At 39.6% G+C, this 17,352-nt stretch overlaps 1 protein-coding gene across 1 annotated transcript; it reads left to right on the top strand.

Moving 5' to 3' along the window:
• Window positions 1-358: 358 nt before the first annotated feature.
• On the top strand, window positions 359-17,136 carry LOC111272379 (sodium-dependent noradrenaline transporter). Its single transcript, XM_022853812.2, has 17 exons — window positions 359-511; window positions 5,721-5,799; window positions 7,974-8,057; window positions 8,549-8,748; window positions 9,693-9,840; window positions 9,998-10,129; window positions 10,281-10,497; window positions 11,315-11,453; window positions 11,582-11,740; window positions 12,506-12,585; window positions 12,951-13,062; window positions 13,277-13,402; window positions 13,629-13,769; window positions 13,894-14,094; window positions 14,806-14,881; window positions 15,409-15,500; window positions 16,113-17,136. The coding sequence occupies exons 1-17, from the start codon at window positions 359-361 to the stop codon at window positions 16,200-16,202; spliced, it is 2,229 nt and encodes a 742-aa protein (XP_022709547.2). The 3' UTR covers window positions 16,203-17,136.
• Window positions 17,137-17,352: the final 216 nt, after the last annotated feature.

Genomic DNA, 17,352 nt, shown 5'->3' with positions numbered 1-17,352 from the left:
TCTTTACATGACCCATTCCTCACCGTGCTCGAGTCAGACTCATATTTTAGGGACAACAATCTAGCATGAGAATGTCCGCGGAGCGCCTCTCAGTTAAACACATAACATCTGGAAGTCAGGATTTGGGGGTGGTGTGACGGTGGCCCGCAGTGGTGGATTGGATAGAGAGTGGATTGTCTACTTCGCTGAGCTGGGGTTTTTCGCCCCTTCAAACCACCTATCAGGGATGGGGTCATGGACAAGCGGGTTAGTAAAACGAGTTGTTTGGAACAGGGCATAGCTTCGGAGGGATGTCGGATGAAGGGGCGGAGGACAGGGGGCAGTAGGACGGAACGATGTGGTAGGGCTTAAAGGGTATATGTCTGCTGTCAAAGAAGAAGACGAAGGCGATCAGGAAAAAGTCCGTCGCTTCTCGCATTCTCACCCTTCACCTGTATGCCTGCAGCTCCGTTCAGTTGCTGCTGCTTTTTCGCTGTTCCGAGTCGTTTGGATGAGGGTCCCGTACCGTACTGTAAGTTCTGTTGACCTTCATTCAATTATGTCTGAAAAGAACAGGAAAAGACCCCTCTACGGAAGTGAAACTAGGTTAAAAAATGCTTTATCCATTGATTTTTATGCGTACATCGCTTGGTATGTACACAAAATGTACACGTCCGGTCTGTGCCGTTAGACGGAACTGATCCTTTTCATCTCTAACCTGCTGCGACACTTCACGCGATGCGGATTGAAGAGCACGAGCTGTATAGTACCGAATCTTTTTCACGACCTCTCGCAGGCTGAACGTTATATTATAACATCTTATTTAGTAGACTGGCAAAATAAATACGATTATGATTTAATATACAGTAGTAAAATAAGTGATGCAAGCTACTTTAATTATCACGGTTATACCCACACTTGATCAGACAACATTTGTAACAACAGAGAAGAAAACCAAAGGAACTAATAAAGAGAATAGACGAAATACGTCGTATGCGGATAAAAAAGAAGGCAGATTCGGGGAACGGGGAGCTGATTATTCAAGTCCTACGTAAATTGAGTCATACTTATTTTATTTATAATACTTGATTTATTAGACGAAATGTAGCTTTCTCGTTACTTTAGCGAACAGTGATTCGTTACCTGCAGAGACGTCGGAAAAATGTGTTCAGACAGAAAAGATCTTCTACATGTCAGGCGATAAGAAACAACACGATCCGAAGTCAAAGTAAACGTTCGGGTTGTGGATTTTATAGTGATCCCGCCAAACTATTGCATTACTACAGACAAACCCACATTCCTCTACCAACTACTGACGAGTTTATTGTAGGAGGATCGATTGAATATGATTACCAGAATCATTATACAATATTGCTTGTCTGCTGCATAGCGAAAGGCCACAAGAAGTGACGTTGAGCACGCATTTACTCAAGAGAAGTTCGAACTTATATCGCGACTTACTTTGTTTGTATATTCAGTGTGTTTCTAGTGGCCATAGAGATAACAATGAAAAACATCTCGTTCAGTAGCTAATTCCTTAACTGTTTTTACATGTCTGTAAGTATAGAACATCGTCAGTAACAACTTCATCGCGGTCGATTTTACATTTAGAAGCGGTAAGTCGCACGAATTTTTTTTTGTCTTTAATCAATGCTGTATTTCACACTGAGTACGCGTGCGTGAACAGTGGCTTCTCAGTACGATCGGATTACTGCATGCAGAGACAGAACTTACTGACTGTAAGTGGGCGTAGGGACCCAGATTGCTCTTCAGAGAGGAGCTACAGTGCCTGTTTCTGAGGTTTATCAAAGCACGGTTCCCGAATCACACATTTAATTAACGGTTGTATACATATAAACGGAAATATCTAAATGAGCAATTTTGAATATAGTGGTTTCAAAAATAGATCAAGCGCCTTGTGGAAAACTTATTCAGGGTAATTGTCGACTGTCGAAATGCTTAAGTCACTTGGCTTCTGCACCACGTCAAAACATTATCGGACTTTTACGGAACATTACGATAGCCAAGTTTACGGCTTGAATCGCGTACGTACCTACGCACGTACAGATGGTGTCGTAGTTCGTGTACCGCGCTGACGTATTCATTTATTTCTAAAAACTTTTCTTCCTAAGTAGGCTTACGGGAGAGTAGACTTACTTAAGAGGTTACAAACGACCTTGACAAAGTCATCATGTACTCGATGATCAGTTTAATGAAAACATCCCTTTATTCCCAAGTGCTCCTACTTCGAGTCCTATTTAAATGTTAGTAGTTGAACAAATAGGCAATCTGACGGGGTTTTAAGGTCAGCGATCTGTTCCATGCATGCAAGGCACGTGCTTTGCCTTTTTAGTGCGTACGACAGCAGACTTCGCCGAATTGTATGTGAAGACAATTTATTTACTGATTTCTGAAGTTTCGAGGATATTTCTAGTATTTCTTTATGTGTTACGACGTCTTTATGGCGTAAACACAAACACGTCCAGAACGCAGTGTCAATTCGCTAACCCAGCCTAACAGACCTAACTTAACCTGTTAGTTTAGACGGACCAGCTATGCGCTGATTGAATGTCTACGATTATTAATTAGTACTTGTTTATATATATATATATATATATATTTTTTTTTTTTTTAATATTTAAAGTTGTTATCGTAAAAAAGGTTTCATATTTTATTAGATCCGTTGGATTTTAAGTTCTTCTGTTGTTTCACCAGCTAGACTCCTACCTAGTGAAGATATTAGAAGTCTATTTATGCAAAATCTAGATTCAAAAACATATGATGAGTATCTCGATTTTGAGATACAGCATATTACTTTGTGTAGGCTAAAACAAAAATGCCTTAGGTGCGTAAAAGTAGGCAAAAATTAATTTACTATGTTAATCTTTATGTTGAACGGGGTCGAATGTCTCTATACAAACATTTGTACCGTTAACCGTGAAACATTAGACGAAAATATATATCTAATAAATAGCCTTTTATATAGTTTTAGATAAGATAGAGGAAAGGCCAATAGAAATCAGTGGCCAACACCCTGTCTGCTGACATCCAATGTACAGGCTCTGTCATATGGTTTCTCGAAAGACCGGATTATCGCAACAATGAGCTAACGCCATCTTTGCTAGTTTGAGTCGCAAATCCCCAATATCGTGCCTGCACATATTAGAAACATTCTTGCTTTAAATCGGCATTGTCCTTTGCGACAATCTCCTAATAATTCATTATCACATAGAGATGGTAACACTATTAAAGAGTTGAATTTACAATTGAGTGGCACTCATATTATATTTCGAAATACTGATAGGTTTAAAAGTAGGCTGTAGGTTTGAAAAGTAGGCCTCTTCGTCGCTAAGCGACCCTTTCACCTTGGGCGTCAAGCGAATCATCTTCAGTGTTCTATTGCATCTTCATAGCAGATGCGCACAAGCCTACCTGCGCCAGATAAAAAAAAAATACATGTGTTTTTCATTTTTTATCGATCAAATAACAGATAATAAAGCGGCCAGTTGTAATTAAACGTTTAGGCTAACATCAGTCTCGCGATCGAGTGGAGCGTACCAACTTTGAAAGCTGTGTAAGTATCCGAAATGCACAGCGAGAAATCAAATCGAAAAGCACAATGTACAATGGAAAAGACGACGAACGGATATCACAATGACGGCATATACATGGGGCAAATAGGTCGAGGAAGATAAAGAAAGTTGAATGAAGCCTTCGGTATTACGCCCGTTCTCTCCCCTCTCCCCCAGTCAAAAGGGCAGCTGCTCATCTGCCGAATATTATTCTGCTATATACGCGCGGATATATTCGACCTGCCGAGTTCCACTAGCCAGGAACAATTCGAAAAATTAAACTTCAATGAAAAATAACTCGATAATGCATTCGAGCAAGGTCCATCGCCAGTTGTTACGTTGAATTTAATTTGTTTTTCCACCAGTTACTTGAGTAACGGAATTTAAAGCGTGCCTAACGTTGCGCTTTTGAGCTATGGATTTAGGCCTTAAAGTTACTAAGCGCCCTAAATGTGTGGATTACCGTCTGAATGAATAACAGCGGTATATCTTTCAATTAATCTCATTTACCTGATTTTCAGTATCGCGAGAGTAAATACGCTCGTAGTTCCAACGCCTAAACCAGCCGTTGAGCTTCGAGCAGCTTTCTTTAGAAATGCCCCAGCCTTACCTTAGGTAATATTAGCTAAGCGCACAAGCATATACTTTTGCGTGAGATGTCCCTTTTGTCCCTTGCGCACTTCCAGTTGAAGTATTATAACGTTATCAACTTCCTCAACACTAACTTGTAATATTATTATGAGTTAAGATCTAACAGGGCCATACGAATAGAGTTTTATTTTGTTGCCTTTGTTTTAATCGTGAGGAATGTTACAACTGCATTGCATCGACACATAGGCCTCTTGGTAGGCCTGTTGATTCTCGCTTAGCTCAAGCAGGCACAGTAATTGTTACCACAAGGGCACTTCCTTCATATTCACGTTGAAATTTGAAAACGTCGCCGAGGCCTCGAATTTGTTTGTTCCTCGCACTTACGACAGCTTCACTAAACTGCTTCTAAAAAGTGGACCAAACCAGTATTCCAAGCAGATCATTAGCAAAAAGTAGCATTTTGCAGAATTGGTAAGCCAAACGAATTGTCCTCTTAGGAACGGGGTTTTTTACCGCGGTAGACAGCAGTTTATCGCGATCCAGTCGGGATAACTGGTTTGTTGTTACCTGCTTGCGGGTTATTAGCAAGGTTCGAAACGATTATGTTGGAGTTATCTTGGAGTGCTGTTTTTAGCGTACTGGAAGTAAATACACTTTGATCTAGTAGTAGAAACCCCAGATTTCGCTCGGTTCCCCCCAAATTGTTCTCGAATACTCTTAAAAGTACAGAGAAAAAGTGTTGAGTTTTCTGTCCCGAAAGATCCTTCACACAATGCTAGAACAGCTGAATCGAGGCCTGTCGTAGAGCTAAAAAAATATACGTTTAGTACCGTTTTTAGCGTGGGTTTAAATTGTTTATCGGTTGTTCCCGCCATTTATGGTGCTTTTGCTGTCCTTCTAAAAGCATTTGCAATGAACATTTATTTCCCCATATGATTATTTATGATAAGACACATAATAATACCTTATAAAGAATTTCTTAGAATCGCCTCCTGTTTGTCGGGATAAGCCGTACCCTGCGTAAGTAAAAAAAACTCAAGGCGGAGCACTCAAGTTGACAAACTTTAATAAGCTGTTTGTCGTAATTGCCATGCATTATTAGCATTTTAGTATTAAAAAAAAGTGCTTCATTCAATGCAGAGAACTCGAACGAAGGTAAGCTATTATTCAATGTGTTCGCCCAGGATGAACCCTCATTCTGATTTTTAACTTCTTTTTATGCCCGAAATCCACGTTATTGCCAGTTTTCATGCGGTTTTGTGAAGACCGAGGAAGGGTATTTCTCGGACGCGAACCGGAAGGTCCTCAATAGAATTTAAGGAGCTTGAAAATCTTTTAGACATAATTTCAGAAACAACTCACAAGAAGAGTTGGGGTTTAGGTGCCCCACCCTGTATACCCGTATATACAATCTCACAGAGCGGCAATTATTCGGATCTGAAGTTAAACACACAGCAGCAGCACAAACAACAATATTTTAATTAAACAAAACTAAATAAAAATAGTTCTTTTACTACATGCTTGACGATAATTTCTAGTTGCTCATATCATTTTTTCTTCGGTGAGCTTTTGTTTCAGATGAAAAATAGCAGCGGCATAAACGTGGCCGAAGATTCGAGTGAAACGGAAGTCGACACTCCACCATCGACGCGTGCAGGTAAGAGCCAGTAAGCTTATCAAACCTTAATAGTGCAGTTTATCGATAAAAGGCCTAATTGTAGCATGAACCTTGAAAGGCCAAAAGCAGACGCGCTGCATCGACTAAGTTAAACGGCTCGCTGAATCTGGTTTACCTAATGATACGAAGAGTCTAAATATGATCCCAAAAATGTGTACAAATGACTAATTTGATACTGGAGTAATTACGGGTTCAAAAATCGACGACACCGTGACTCATTCCGATATGTTTGACGAGCTGATAAACACGACCATAAATTTCGAACTATGAGATTCTCATTCTGAAAAGGCCGCTCACATTTTAATAAACATGCCATACCAGCAATTCGTGGTTTCTTGTTAAGAATCATCCTTTTTCCTCACAACTAATCCGAGTGAACGTTAAATGAGAATGAATGGTAAAAACACAGGATCATTTGATAGATGCCTCCGAGTGTAGGGCACTCGGAAATGGAGAATGTTCAAAACGAGTTTTCCTAATTTTTTGACTAGGTTGTCGCTGGGGTATCGTAAGGATGTAGCTGGGATCATTCTGGGATACCTTGCGTCACTAGAAAGCTAAGCTTTCTGACACGGTTCATCTTCTTCAACTAGGTGCACCTATTAAAGTTCTACGATTTGCTGAAGAGGACAGTTAGGTCCTGTTGTTTATCTGACAAAAATGTAAATGTTTTTTCAGCTCGAGCTTATAGTCACCTATAAGCTATACATGTACACGCATTCTTAAGAAGATCGATCAACGTACAACTCCCAAAGAGTCAGAAAAGCGGCTCTTATTACTAATTATTCGTTGCTTTTCGTCGATCAACTACCGGAACTTTTGTTCCTACCGAGGAGACCAATACAAGGAAAGCTGAGACAGACCTTGGCCTATTTTGATTATGCAGGTGTTAATCGTAATTATAAGTGGCGTGGCCTATAAACAGGGTCTAAAAGCCTCCATCTCGCATTGTGTTCGTTTAGCTAAGATATCTAGAAGGATGATTTCCTTAAAATTCACTGTTGCTCAAGTAGACATATATTCTTTTTATTATTTTTGGCACCAACTCTTCCAAAATTCAGAAATCAATCTTCAGTACCGAGTATTTTTTGTATACATAATACGCCAAACAAAAGAAGGGTTAACCAAATCACTGTGGCCTCGGGTGGCTAAGCTGGAACATCTTTTCTTGAGTCGTTTTGTCAAGGCGTGTTCAAGTTACTACATCTTTGAAATCTGTTAAGCACTAATCTCAAAATAACCAAGCATTTTTACAAGATCTAAATCGATCATTTTAGAACTGTACCAGCTAGGAATATATTTTACTTGGGGATTTTTTCTTAGGTTTCTCATTAAAAAAATACGGTATGCACGTTTTGTTCCTCATTTGCCCTAATGTTTACATGTTACATGAAATTATCAAAATTACTTCTCCTTCAACGGGAAGATGGTTTAGTTGGTGGGGTACAATGAGGTCATCAAAAACAACATCATTCATTTACATTAGATAAGCTGTTCGATAATGAAATAGTGTTGGCAAGGTGGTTTGTAAATAGGACTGGCTCATTCAAAACGTAACCGCCATACCATTTGGGTACGATACAGCCGTAATACCATATTTCTGTTGAACCGTATTTGATTGGTCATGTATTACCACTGAAGCATTCGACTCATATCTGCCCTCGGATTTTGAAAGTTCGCCTCATCTGTGGCTTTTCATTTACATATCTCAATTGACCAGACCGTATAGAACAGTCGTTTATCAAGTTCCACATTCATGCGGAGCGTTTGACCTTCGGTGACAGAATTCACAGTATCCCATACAACTCTATATGATTTCTCTTTCACCTAATGGGTTGCACATATGCATGGACGTTTAACTCGACGGTAACCGGTCGTCGATCCCCACATAGCCTATCTTTTACTTTTGCGGTTTAGGACAATTTTTTAGGCTATGAGTGCAACGCTACTGCCATGTGGCTGGCTCGAATACGGCAGCCTTATGCAAAAGGCCAGTTACACATTGTTATGTTGCTTCGTGACTTTTCGGCTCTGAAAGTCCTTTTCCTATCACTTCGAGCTGATTTTCGGCGATCGGAATTCGTGAAAAAACGGTAACAAACTGATTGACGCATTTCTCTAATAGGGCTAGCGCAATTGATTTCTTTTTACAGGGAACTCGGCCAAAAAGAAGCTGCGCCGATTATGGAACAAAGACGACGGATATTGCTCATACAGCAGTACGCCGATCTCATGTGGTAAGCCGATCTGGACAGAACCTTTGCTCGCTCGAATGGCGATGCAAAATAGTTCCATCCGTCTACTGATAGTTACAATGATATTTGGAATATTGTTATTAATACCGGTCTGAACCGAAAATTTGCGTCATATCCAACATATACCATGACAATGTAGTTTGACTGTATTTGAAGTTCCACTATCAGCGTTGTTGGAGTAGCAGGTCTGGAAGCTGTATACAAACGAAATCAGGTAACTATGAAGATGTTTCATGAGCGCACCCACTGTATTAAATAGCCACACTGTAGACTAAAAGGACCCTAGCTCTAATCGTTTATAAGAACATGTCACTTGAGGCCTCCAGAGCCTATTCTCAGTGTCTGTTAGTAGGGCCAATATTTCGTACTGCTAGGTCATAAAAACAAATATTATATATGAGACATTGATTTTACGCGTGTAGGTCACGCGTACTGAGTGTATCTATGAATAAATTAATTGTCATTAATTTTAGATACAACAGCACTTGAACCATTGAGTTGTAGTGGAAGTCATACGGAAGTGGTGTTGAGCGTCCGGCCTGATAGTGGCACAGTCACAGGACAAGAGATCTCTGACAAGAAACATCTGAAGGATAAGCACCATAGCAAAGCTATCAATACGTCAGATGTTCTGCCCGATAGCGCAAATGTCCTGCGCAAACCGTCCAAAGACGTACGTACGTGCTTAAGTGTAAACAATAGTTTCTTTCATATTTGACCATACGTCCTACAAAATCCATTTCATTAATCTGCAGTAGAATGAAATTCTATATAGGAATTAGGTCGATTTCGGAAAGATTTTTCACTGCGCTGAAGCGTGCAGTGTTTAAGAGCAGCCAAATCGGCAAAATGGCATTGGATACTTCCCTTCTAAAGAAGGCAGTTAAAAATGATGCTGTCAACTTTTTATAATAACTAAATACTGGAACTTTCATTGCGTGCTCGGCACCTTTGGAGGCTTCTCACCGTAGTCACGTCAACGTAGTAGCCAATGAGAGACCACTTGACTGATCACTGAGTAAATACATTAAACGTACGTATAAAGCTAGAATATTGTTTATGTCCATGAAGAATTGCTTGTACGGAACGAGAGTGTTACAGACTTCATTGTCTACCTCTTTAAGAGGACGAACGAATATTTTCCCTGTCGAAACAGCTGTATCGCCCTATAGATGACTAGCCAAAAAGTAGAACATAGGCCATGCCACGTTTCGGTCCATTAGTTTGGATCTCCCTTTGTGGGCCTATAGAAAAAGTATCAAAGGAGATCCGCATTTCCTTTCTACTTCTGTCAGCCGACAGGTAATTTTTTGTCTCGACAGAATTTTCTTCGTTGAAGGTTTCGACCAGTGGTTGGTCTGTGAGGAAATCGTTTTGCAATTCGATCCGAATCGTCGTTTTTCGATCGCACAAGTAACGGTACTAGGCTTCAGTGCCCGTATTACAGAACCGACGGGGATTTGAAGTCCAAGTTCGAAACGTGTAAGGACATGTACGAGCAGAAAAAATTTTGAGCCTTCTAGAGATAAGGTTATTGGTTATTTTTCTATCTACACGGCTACGGTGAGGTTATCTATAATATGAATTGTCTTTGATTTGTGCTTTGTGTACCACTAGACTTCAAGTTGCTCCGACGCAGGGGACAGGGCCGATGAACGACCGCAGTGGCAATCGAAGGCAGATTTTTTACTTTCAATTATCGGATTTGCCGTCGACCTCGCTAACGTCTGGCGTTTTCCTTATCTTTGCTATCGAAACGGCGGAGGTGAGTTTTCCCTGATGCGGCAAAAATCGGTTCAGGATACTTAGATCCACGGCTAGTTAATATATTAACTCACCGTTAGTACGGTAATATGCCAGTTCACATAAGTTCTACTGAAAGAAATAGCGCAACATATCACTGAGCATGCTTTCCATTTCAGGCGTATTTTTAATCCCATATACGCTTATGTTGATCTTCGGCGCTTTACCACTCTTCTATATGGAGCTGGTCGTGGGGCAGTACAACCGGTCGGGGCCGATCAGCGTGTGGAACATGTGTCCTTTATTTAAGGGTAAAATCATACGTGAATCATTTGAAGCTTATACTCGTTTACATAGAGCAAAAATTTCAATTATTAGTCATTGAAAAAGATTAGAGCATTTGCAGAAAGGCAAAGCTCATTCGTCTGCGGCGAGAAGTTTTAATGTAACCCTTCTTTGCAGGCGTGGGCTACTGTGCAGTGTTGATTTCGTGGTATGTATCGTTCTATTATAATGTGATTATTGGGTGGGCAATTTTCTTCGTTCTGTCGTCGTTTACATCACAATTACCATGGTCGACTTGCGGCAACCCCTGGAATACGCACACCTGTTACGCGGGTGACACGGAATCCGGAATTGCTCCTGCCAATAGAACATCGGCAGCTCTTGAATTCTTTAAGTAGGTGAACCGAGAATATACGAAACGAAAATGCATACCATAGTTAGTATGCAATAAACCATTCCACTTCAACAAGCTCTTACCACACGTGTCCGTACATACGCATATCATTCCTTGCTACAACCTATTCTTCGGATTTAGTCTAGAAGGGGTAGTGTACTTGACATCCGCTTCGCCAAAAACAATCTTTGGAGTTAGACTACTCGCAGATGAATTACTACTAAGAAAAATGTCTAAATTATTTGAAACGAGCTCTGTGAAAGTACAGGGCTTTGTCTTCCGTGCAGTTAAATCTAATAAATCAGAACACAGTATAATATATATATATATATATATATATATATATATATATATATGTATATCCTGATACCTCCTTCTTGGCTTGCTTTTCTCTCATAAACGCTATCATCATCGCTATATTTTTTTTAACACCGTAGGTAGGTAAATGCTTAAATATCTGTGACGAAAATGGGACTGCGCTATAAGGATAAACGGGCCTACACAGTGAGATATTGCTTTTCTACAAATGGTACAAATAGATCTATTTACTCAGCTACGAAATACGTTTCGATATTTATTAAGCTACTGGGCTTTGAAACTGTACAAGGCGAGTAATATCTGCCCTAGCTACTAATGCACAACAACCCCTGCAAATAGATATCATTTTGCGAAGAAAGGTATCATTTGAAAGTATTCTTCTCCACTGAATCGGGATTATTTTCAACCACTTTCGTATAGGGCCCTATCAATATCGCAACAAAAGTATGATGCAAAAAGTTAACAGTTTCGCTATAAACGGTACTTTTCCATGTTGCAGTCGTGGCGTTCTTGAGCTGCACACATCTAACGGAATGCACGACTTGGGACTCCCTAAATGGCAACTTGTGTGCTGTGTGTTCTTTGTGTTCTGCATCCTCTACTTTGCGCTCTGCAAAGGCGTTAACTCGTCGGGAAAGGTAGGTCCTTACTTAGCCTGGGCAGGCCAGTGCTACAGCCAAAATTTTTGAAATAAATCCTACAACTCGTGTAAACCCCCCAAAAATATAAACTTGTAAGTCCTGATGGCACGTAATGCTGATTACAGGTGGTCTGGTTTACCGCAACGGCTCCATACGTGATCCTGACTATCCTCTTAATACGAGGAGTTTTTCTACCCGGCGCAGCCGAGGGAGTTCGCTACTATCTCCGACCAGATATCTCAAAATTATACGACTCTAACGTATGGGTCGACGCTGCTGTACAGGTGACTATTGCACGATTTCTGCAGGGCACCACTCAATGAACTACGTCAAATGCTGCGTATGTTTGGAACGAGATATCGCGTTCAAGCAATAGCACTATAATCATTGAAGAAAAAAATAAATGGCATAAATTAATATAAAATAAATAAAATTACATAAAGAGTAGTAGGGAAACCATACCAATCTTCACATTGTTTTCTTAAAGATGTAATCTTCGGTAAATATTTTCTAGCTTATGCGTTTGTTTATTTTTTTGCGGTTTTGCAATAATTTTTCAGTGAAACACAACATCAAGTTCAATACAAGTGGCGTTAATAACATTAATTGTACCTTCATTATCTAGTCTTGCGTTTGGAAGCTTGCAGATCTAAAATGTGCTACTAATAACATCATCTCTCATTGACCATCGAGCATTGTCTCATACGTATCGATCAGTCCTAATTCCAGTAGATACCGACACACAATGTACGGAGAGCCATTCAGTATCGTCCCTACAGACGAAAGTTCATTGATCCGTCGGGCAACATATCCGTTCCTTCCTTAAAATAGGCCTTCGGGATAGGTAGACGCACTACACTAATGTCTAGCTTATAGTTAGATAAATCATTTTTTTCGATCGAACAATTCGCGCGTTATGTATAGGACTCCTAGAGTTTGCCCTATCGAGCATGATTACGATATGTTAATAAATAATAATATTTTACGAAGTTTTTTTTTAGCGCCTTGATTGTCACGCTGTTATTTGTTTGTTTCATAACCCCAATTAGGTGTTTTTCTCGGTTGGTGTCGGATTTGGCGTTCATCTAACATACGCGTCGTATAACCCCTTCAATAATAATTGCTACAGGTAATTAAAGATGCCCATTAAAAGCCAATACGTTACACTGGATGTTATTTTTCGTCTTTTCATTGCCCAAGACGCACTGCGTAAATACTGTCTCAGCTAATTCAATGTTTACTGCCGTACAGACAAAACAAAGAAAGGGATGCCCCAATGTAGTCCCTCTCAAATCGTTCCGTGTATAAGGGCGAAAATTTATTGATCTGTTTCTGTCACTTACGTGCCGGGAATAGGCGCCTTCTATTCCATATGTACGCGCATAGCACAATCAGAACTTCTTTACCATATTTGTCTAATTCTAAAACGCTTAGAGCTGTACTCTATAGTGAAGAGTATGCAAGTCAGTGGTTTTCGACACTGCGTATTTTCAGAGATTGCCTGATGACGGCGTGTGTCAATAGCGGAACGTCTTTCTACTCAGGTTTCGTGATTTTTGTTTATCTCGGATATATGGCTCAAAAGCAGGGCGTACCTGTCGACAAGGTTGGTTGTCAATAGAATCAGACTGCATGAAACTATAACGACGTTATCAATCATTTTACATTTCTCACAAAATCGATTTGTTCCACTTTTATGGTAACAACAACAAATTTATAAACTTGTATAGTATTTGTACTGAATTACAATTATAACGGTAACCGTCAGTATGCAATTTAACGATTATATATGGCATAATAATTCCTGATATATATGCTAGGTGGCGACGGAAGGTCACGGATTAGTGTTCCAGGTTTACCCTGAAGCAATTTCTACGTTGCCTGGAGCGCCATTCTGGTCGGTCCTTTTTTTTGTCATGCTGCTCACACTAGGACTCGACAGCGCCGTAAGTGTCGGCCCTCTCCGCCACGATCGTCTACGTCTATGTATCTATTATTATATTACATTATTGGCAATTATCTCTACCTTGGAACATCTAAGTTCGTTAATCAGTTGGCAACAACGGGTTATGTGAGTGGAAATGTTTCAAGTTAATTGCGAACCTGTAGTGGCTATATCGTACAACGTACGCATCTATGTTTCAGCTTCTAACTTGTATGCATCTTGCTTAGATGGGTGGTCTTGAGTCTGTGATTACAGGCCTTATGGACGAGTTCAATTTCCGCATTGGTAAATATAAGATTCCAAGAGAACTGTTCACGATCTGTGTGCTCTGTGCCTCGTTCAGCATGTCGATGGTCAACGTTACGCGAGTAAGTTACTTTCTGCATTTATTGACCATCTCTTTATGGAAATATTACAACAAACTCGGAAAGTGTGAAATCTTGCTATTTGGCGCCCATTCGACCTTAAACAACTGTACTTTTGTGCTCTCAGGGAGGCGGTTATATGGTCACGTGGTTCGACACGTATGCAGCAGGTATCAGCCTCCTCTGCTCGGCCCTCTTTGAAGCTCTCGCAGTTTGTTGGGTGTACGGATTGGACCGCTTTGCTGATGATATCCATCAGATGCTCGGTTTTCGACCCGGCCTATATTGGAAGTGTTGCTGGAAGTTTGTCTCGCCAATCTTTCTCGTCGTATGTATTCTGAAGCAGAGCGGTTCTCACTATGATTAAGGAACCAACCAAATGAGGATCCTGGCTAACATGTTACCTCAACAAATAAAAAATGCATGTCCCGCCAACGGTTTTGAGAACCGGATCAAGAGATAGCAGGATGAATCCTGAATTGCTGTTGAAACTGATCAAGATCAACAACCGTTGCTCGATAATCTATTAGGAAGCTCACATTCGTTCGTACAAATGACTCTGGGAATTGGCCACAATCAGCGGCATCCTAATCTAAACTAGTTTTGATACTTTACGGATGCCTACAATGACAGAGGCATCCATTGTAATAATTTTCTTAAATGGCACATTGGACTTTACATGTCAGAGATAATTGAGAAGCTTATTTAGGTGTTTTTACAATTTTAGACTTGTTTTCTTTCTAAATGATGTGTTCCGTATGCCGAATTCATGGAAATTCCTTTCACTCTCAAGCCGGTTCTATAGATAAAAATAGGTTTACAATGGAACAGAACAGAGGTGTATAGTTGAAGCAAAAAATGAATTTTTCTTAAAGACATCACCTAATAAACTGAAAGGCATATAAACGAGGAAAGATATTTTAAAAATACAAATCAATTAGAACACCACTTGATTATCAAAGCTGCGAATTGAGCATTGGACAAAAGCCAACTGTTCAAACATTTTATTGATATTGCGCTATATTGATGTACCTTTTAGACCGTTATTCTATCAGCGATCTTCAACTCCGGTGTAACCGAATATAACGGCTATATATATCCTCCATGGACTGAAGGTAGTTATCATATAAATCTGTTATTTAACTGTTTTAAAAAATTACAAAAACTTGGTGTTAATTTTGGTTTCATGCTTCTCTACAATGTACAATATACAGAGTACTACCATGTATTTCAAATGAAAAAATTAACAAATCCGTCAGACGTTAGCAGACTGCCTAATATTTCATCATCTGCGTTGAATGTTTGTCAAACGATGTTTATTTTTAGGTGTTGGTTACTTTTCTTTAATAAACAGTTCTTCACTACATGTTAGTAAAACAGGTAGCTGATGAAGTCGATCCACCGCGATTATATATATATATATATATATATATATATATACAGCGTAAGCACACATAAGCCTCACAAACTAATTTTGGTTGCAGAATAATAGTCTCTGTAAGTTGATTAGCGATATCATACGTCATATGAATTGTAGGGGTTTCTTGGGTTCAAATTAAGCATCGTTGTTAAATCATATCTGATTCTGTATTTTACAGGCATGACACTCAAAAGATTGCTTTTATGCAAACGTTGTTTTCAGGAATCGGATGGGCCTTCGCTCTTTCATCTGTAGCTATGGTTCCTTTAATAGCAGCGTGGAAATTTGCTCAGGCAAAAGGATCTATAAAAGAAGTGAGTGTCGTGCTTATGTAGCACCTGACGCAAGATTTATAGAACATTCATTATACGACTTATTTTAATTTACTTTATTTTAATTCACTTTAATACTTAATGATTTAAACAGTTATAAGTCAGCGTAACTTGAAAACTGAAAGCATCTGTAAAATGCGAATTAATCAAATGGGGCAAATGTTGACACCCAATGTCATGTCGCATTCTTCTGTGTTTTTCTTTTGCTTTGATTTTTAACCGACCCTTGGTCTGAGGTGCGTCATAACTCAGGGCTCTAAGCTTTCCTGAAGCGAAGTGCGGAAGCCGTGAGGCGCGCGCTCAGCTTTGTGAACTTGCAGCCATTTTATGTACTGCTCCTACCTTGCTGGCATGTGGTGGCCTTTTATGTCTCATATGTTAACGATACGATGCTTCATAACGTAAGCGTCATTCCCGTGAAAGTATGTTCTCCAAAAAAATGGTTTCCTGTGAACTACTCAGACGAAACTATCTGTAAGCCTCTAATTTAACATATCAATATTTTTTATGATAACAGTAACTACCAACACGTTGCACTCTGCCTTCAAGGATATTGTTTACTCACATATTTGCTTTAATTTTTTACGTTTACAGCGTTTCAAGGTGACGACACAACCAGTTCGAGACGACGATCATCCTGGAACTATCCGCGAACGGCAGAAGAATCCGATTGCGGAAGTCTGAGCCTACCATAGTATCTGGATACTTTAAAATCACAGTCTTCAACAGCGGATTCTCGCTATTATTTCACAAAGCACGTACACGATTCTGGAGAATCTTGAGCACCGTACCAATAGGACATGCTCCTTTTAAATTCTACTCCAAGAACAGGGAAGGGATTAAGAGACAGGGGTTTATGACTCTTCGAAAAAAAATGTCTTCAGAAGAATCGTCATTTTTATGGACGGTTAAATAAGCCAGAAAATTGAAACTAGCTCCGATTGATACCAGAGATGAATGACAAGCATGCTGTCAACAAACCTTTGGGCTCAGCGTGCGACTGCGAGTGTATCCGAGCAGCTCGAGGAGGTGCTAAAACTTAATGCCCATACTGGTTGTACTTTCAAGCAGTATATACACTATCTTTTACCTCCAAAACAACTGTGGTAAAGCAACTTGTGTAGGGTTGGCAAAAAAGTAATACCACCTGCTACGTAATGTTGTCCATTCTGTATGATCATACGTTCCTTATCTCATTTTAACATCGACCAACCTGAGTGTAGGTACAGGAAACAGCCTGCTAACGAAATCTGTAAATATTGTACTATAAATGAATGCAACCATAACAGATTCCTGCAGAAAGCCTAAACAGGTATCAACGGGAAGTTCGGTGTTCACCTGTCCTTATGGCAATCTGAAGCCTAAAACGACTTTTAGGTACAGCTGAAGCGGTGAATTAACGTCACGTCAGGGATACAGAGGACACTGATTCACAAACTCGGCTTGCATAGAGCACGTTTACGTAACGCAAAGCTCTTTATATTTCACTTACTTTCAGAAATAGTTTTGTTGATTATGTACAGCAGTTCTATTCCTACCATCTCTCCATGTATATAGATTATATAAATATATACAATGTAAATAATAACGCTATAAAAATACCACTACTGGAAGCATATTGCGTTAAACGGTTTTTTTTTTTTTTTTTTATGAATCAGTTCATATGATTTTTAGCGTATGCTTTACGACATGATAAGTAATCTGCACTGCTTGTCTAATATTCCTGAAAATTTAATTCTATTTATTAGTAATGCAGCAGCAGATACAGTTTGGTCCACCGTAAGAATACGCACGTACTCCTTATCAAATATTTGCAAGGCTATATTTAAAATAG

This window comes from Varroa jacobsoni, unplaced genomic scaffold (assembly GCF_002532875.2).
Source record: "Varroa jacobsoni isolate VJ856 unplaced genomic scaffold, vjacob_1.0 contig02110, whole genome shotgun sequence".
NCBI lineage: Eukaryota > Metazoa > Arthropoda > Arachnida > Mesostigmata > Varroidae > Varroa > Varroa jacobsoni.
Note: the sequence above shows the minus strand (reverse complement) of the source record. Positions and strands in the feature narration are given on the sequence as shown.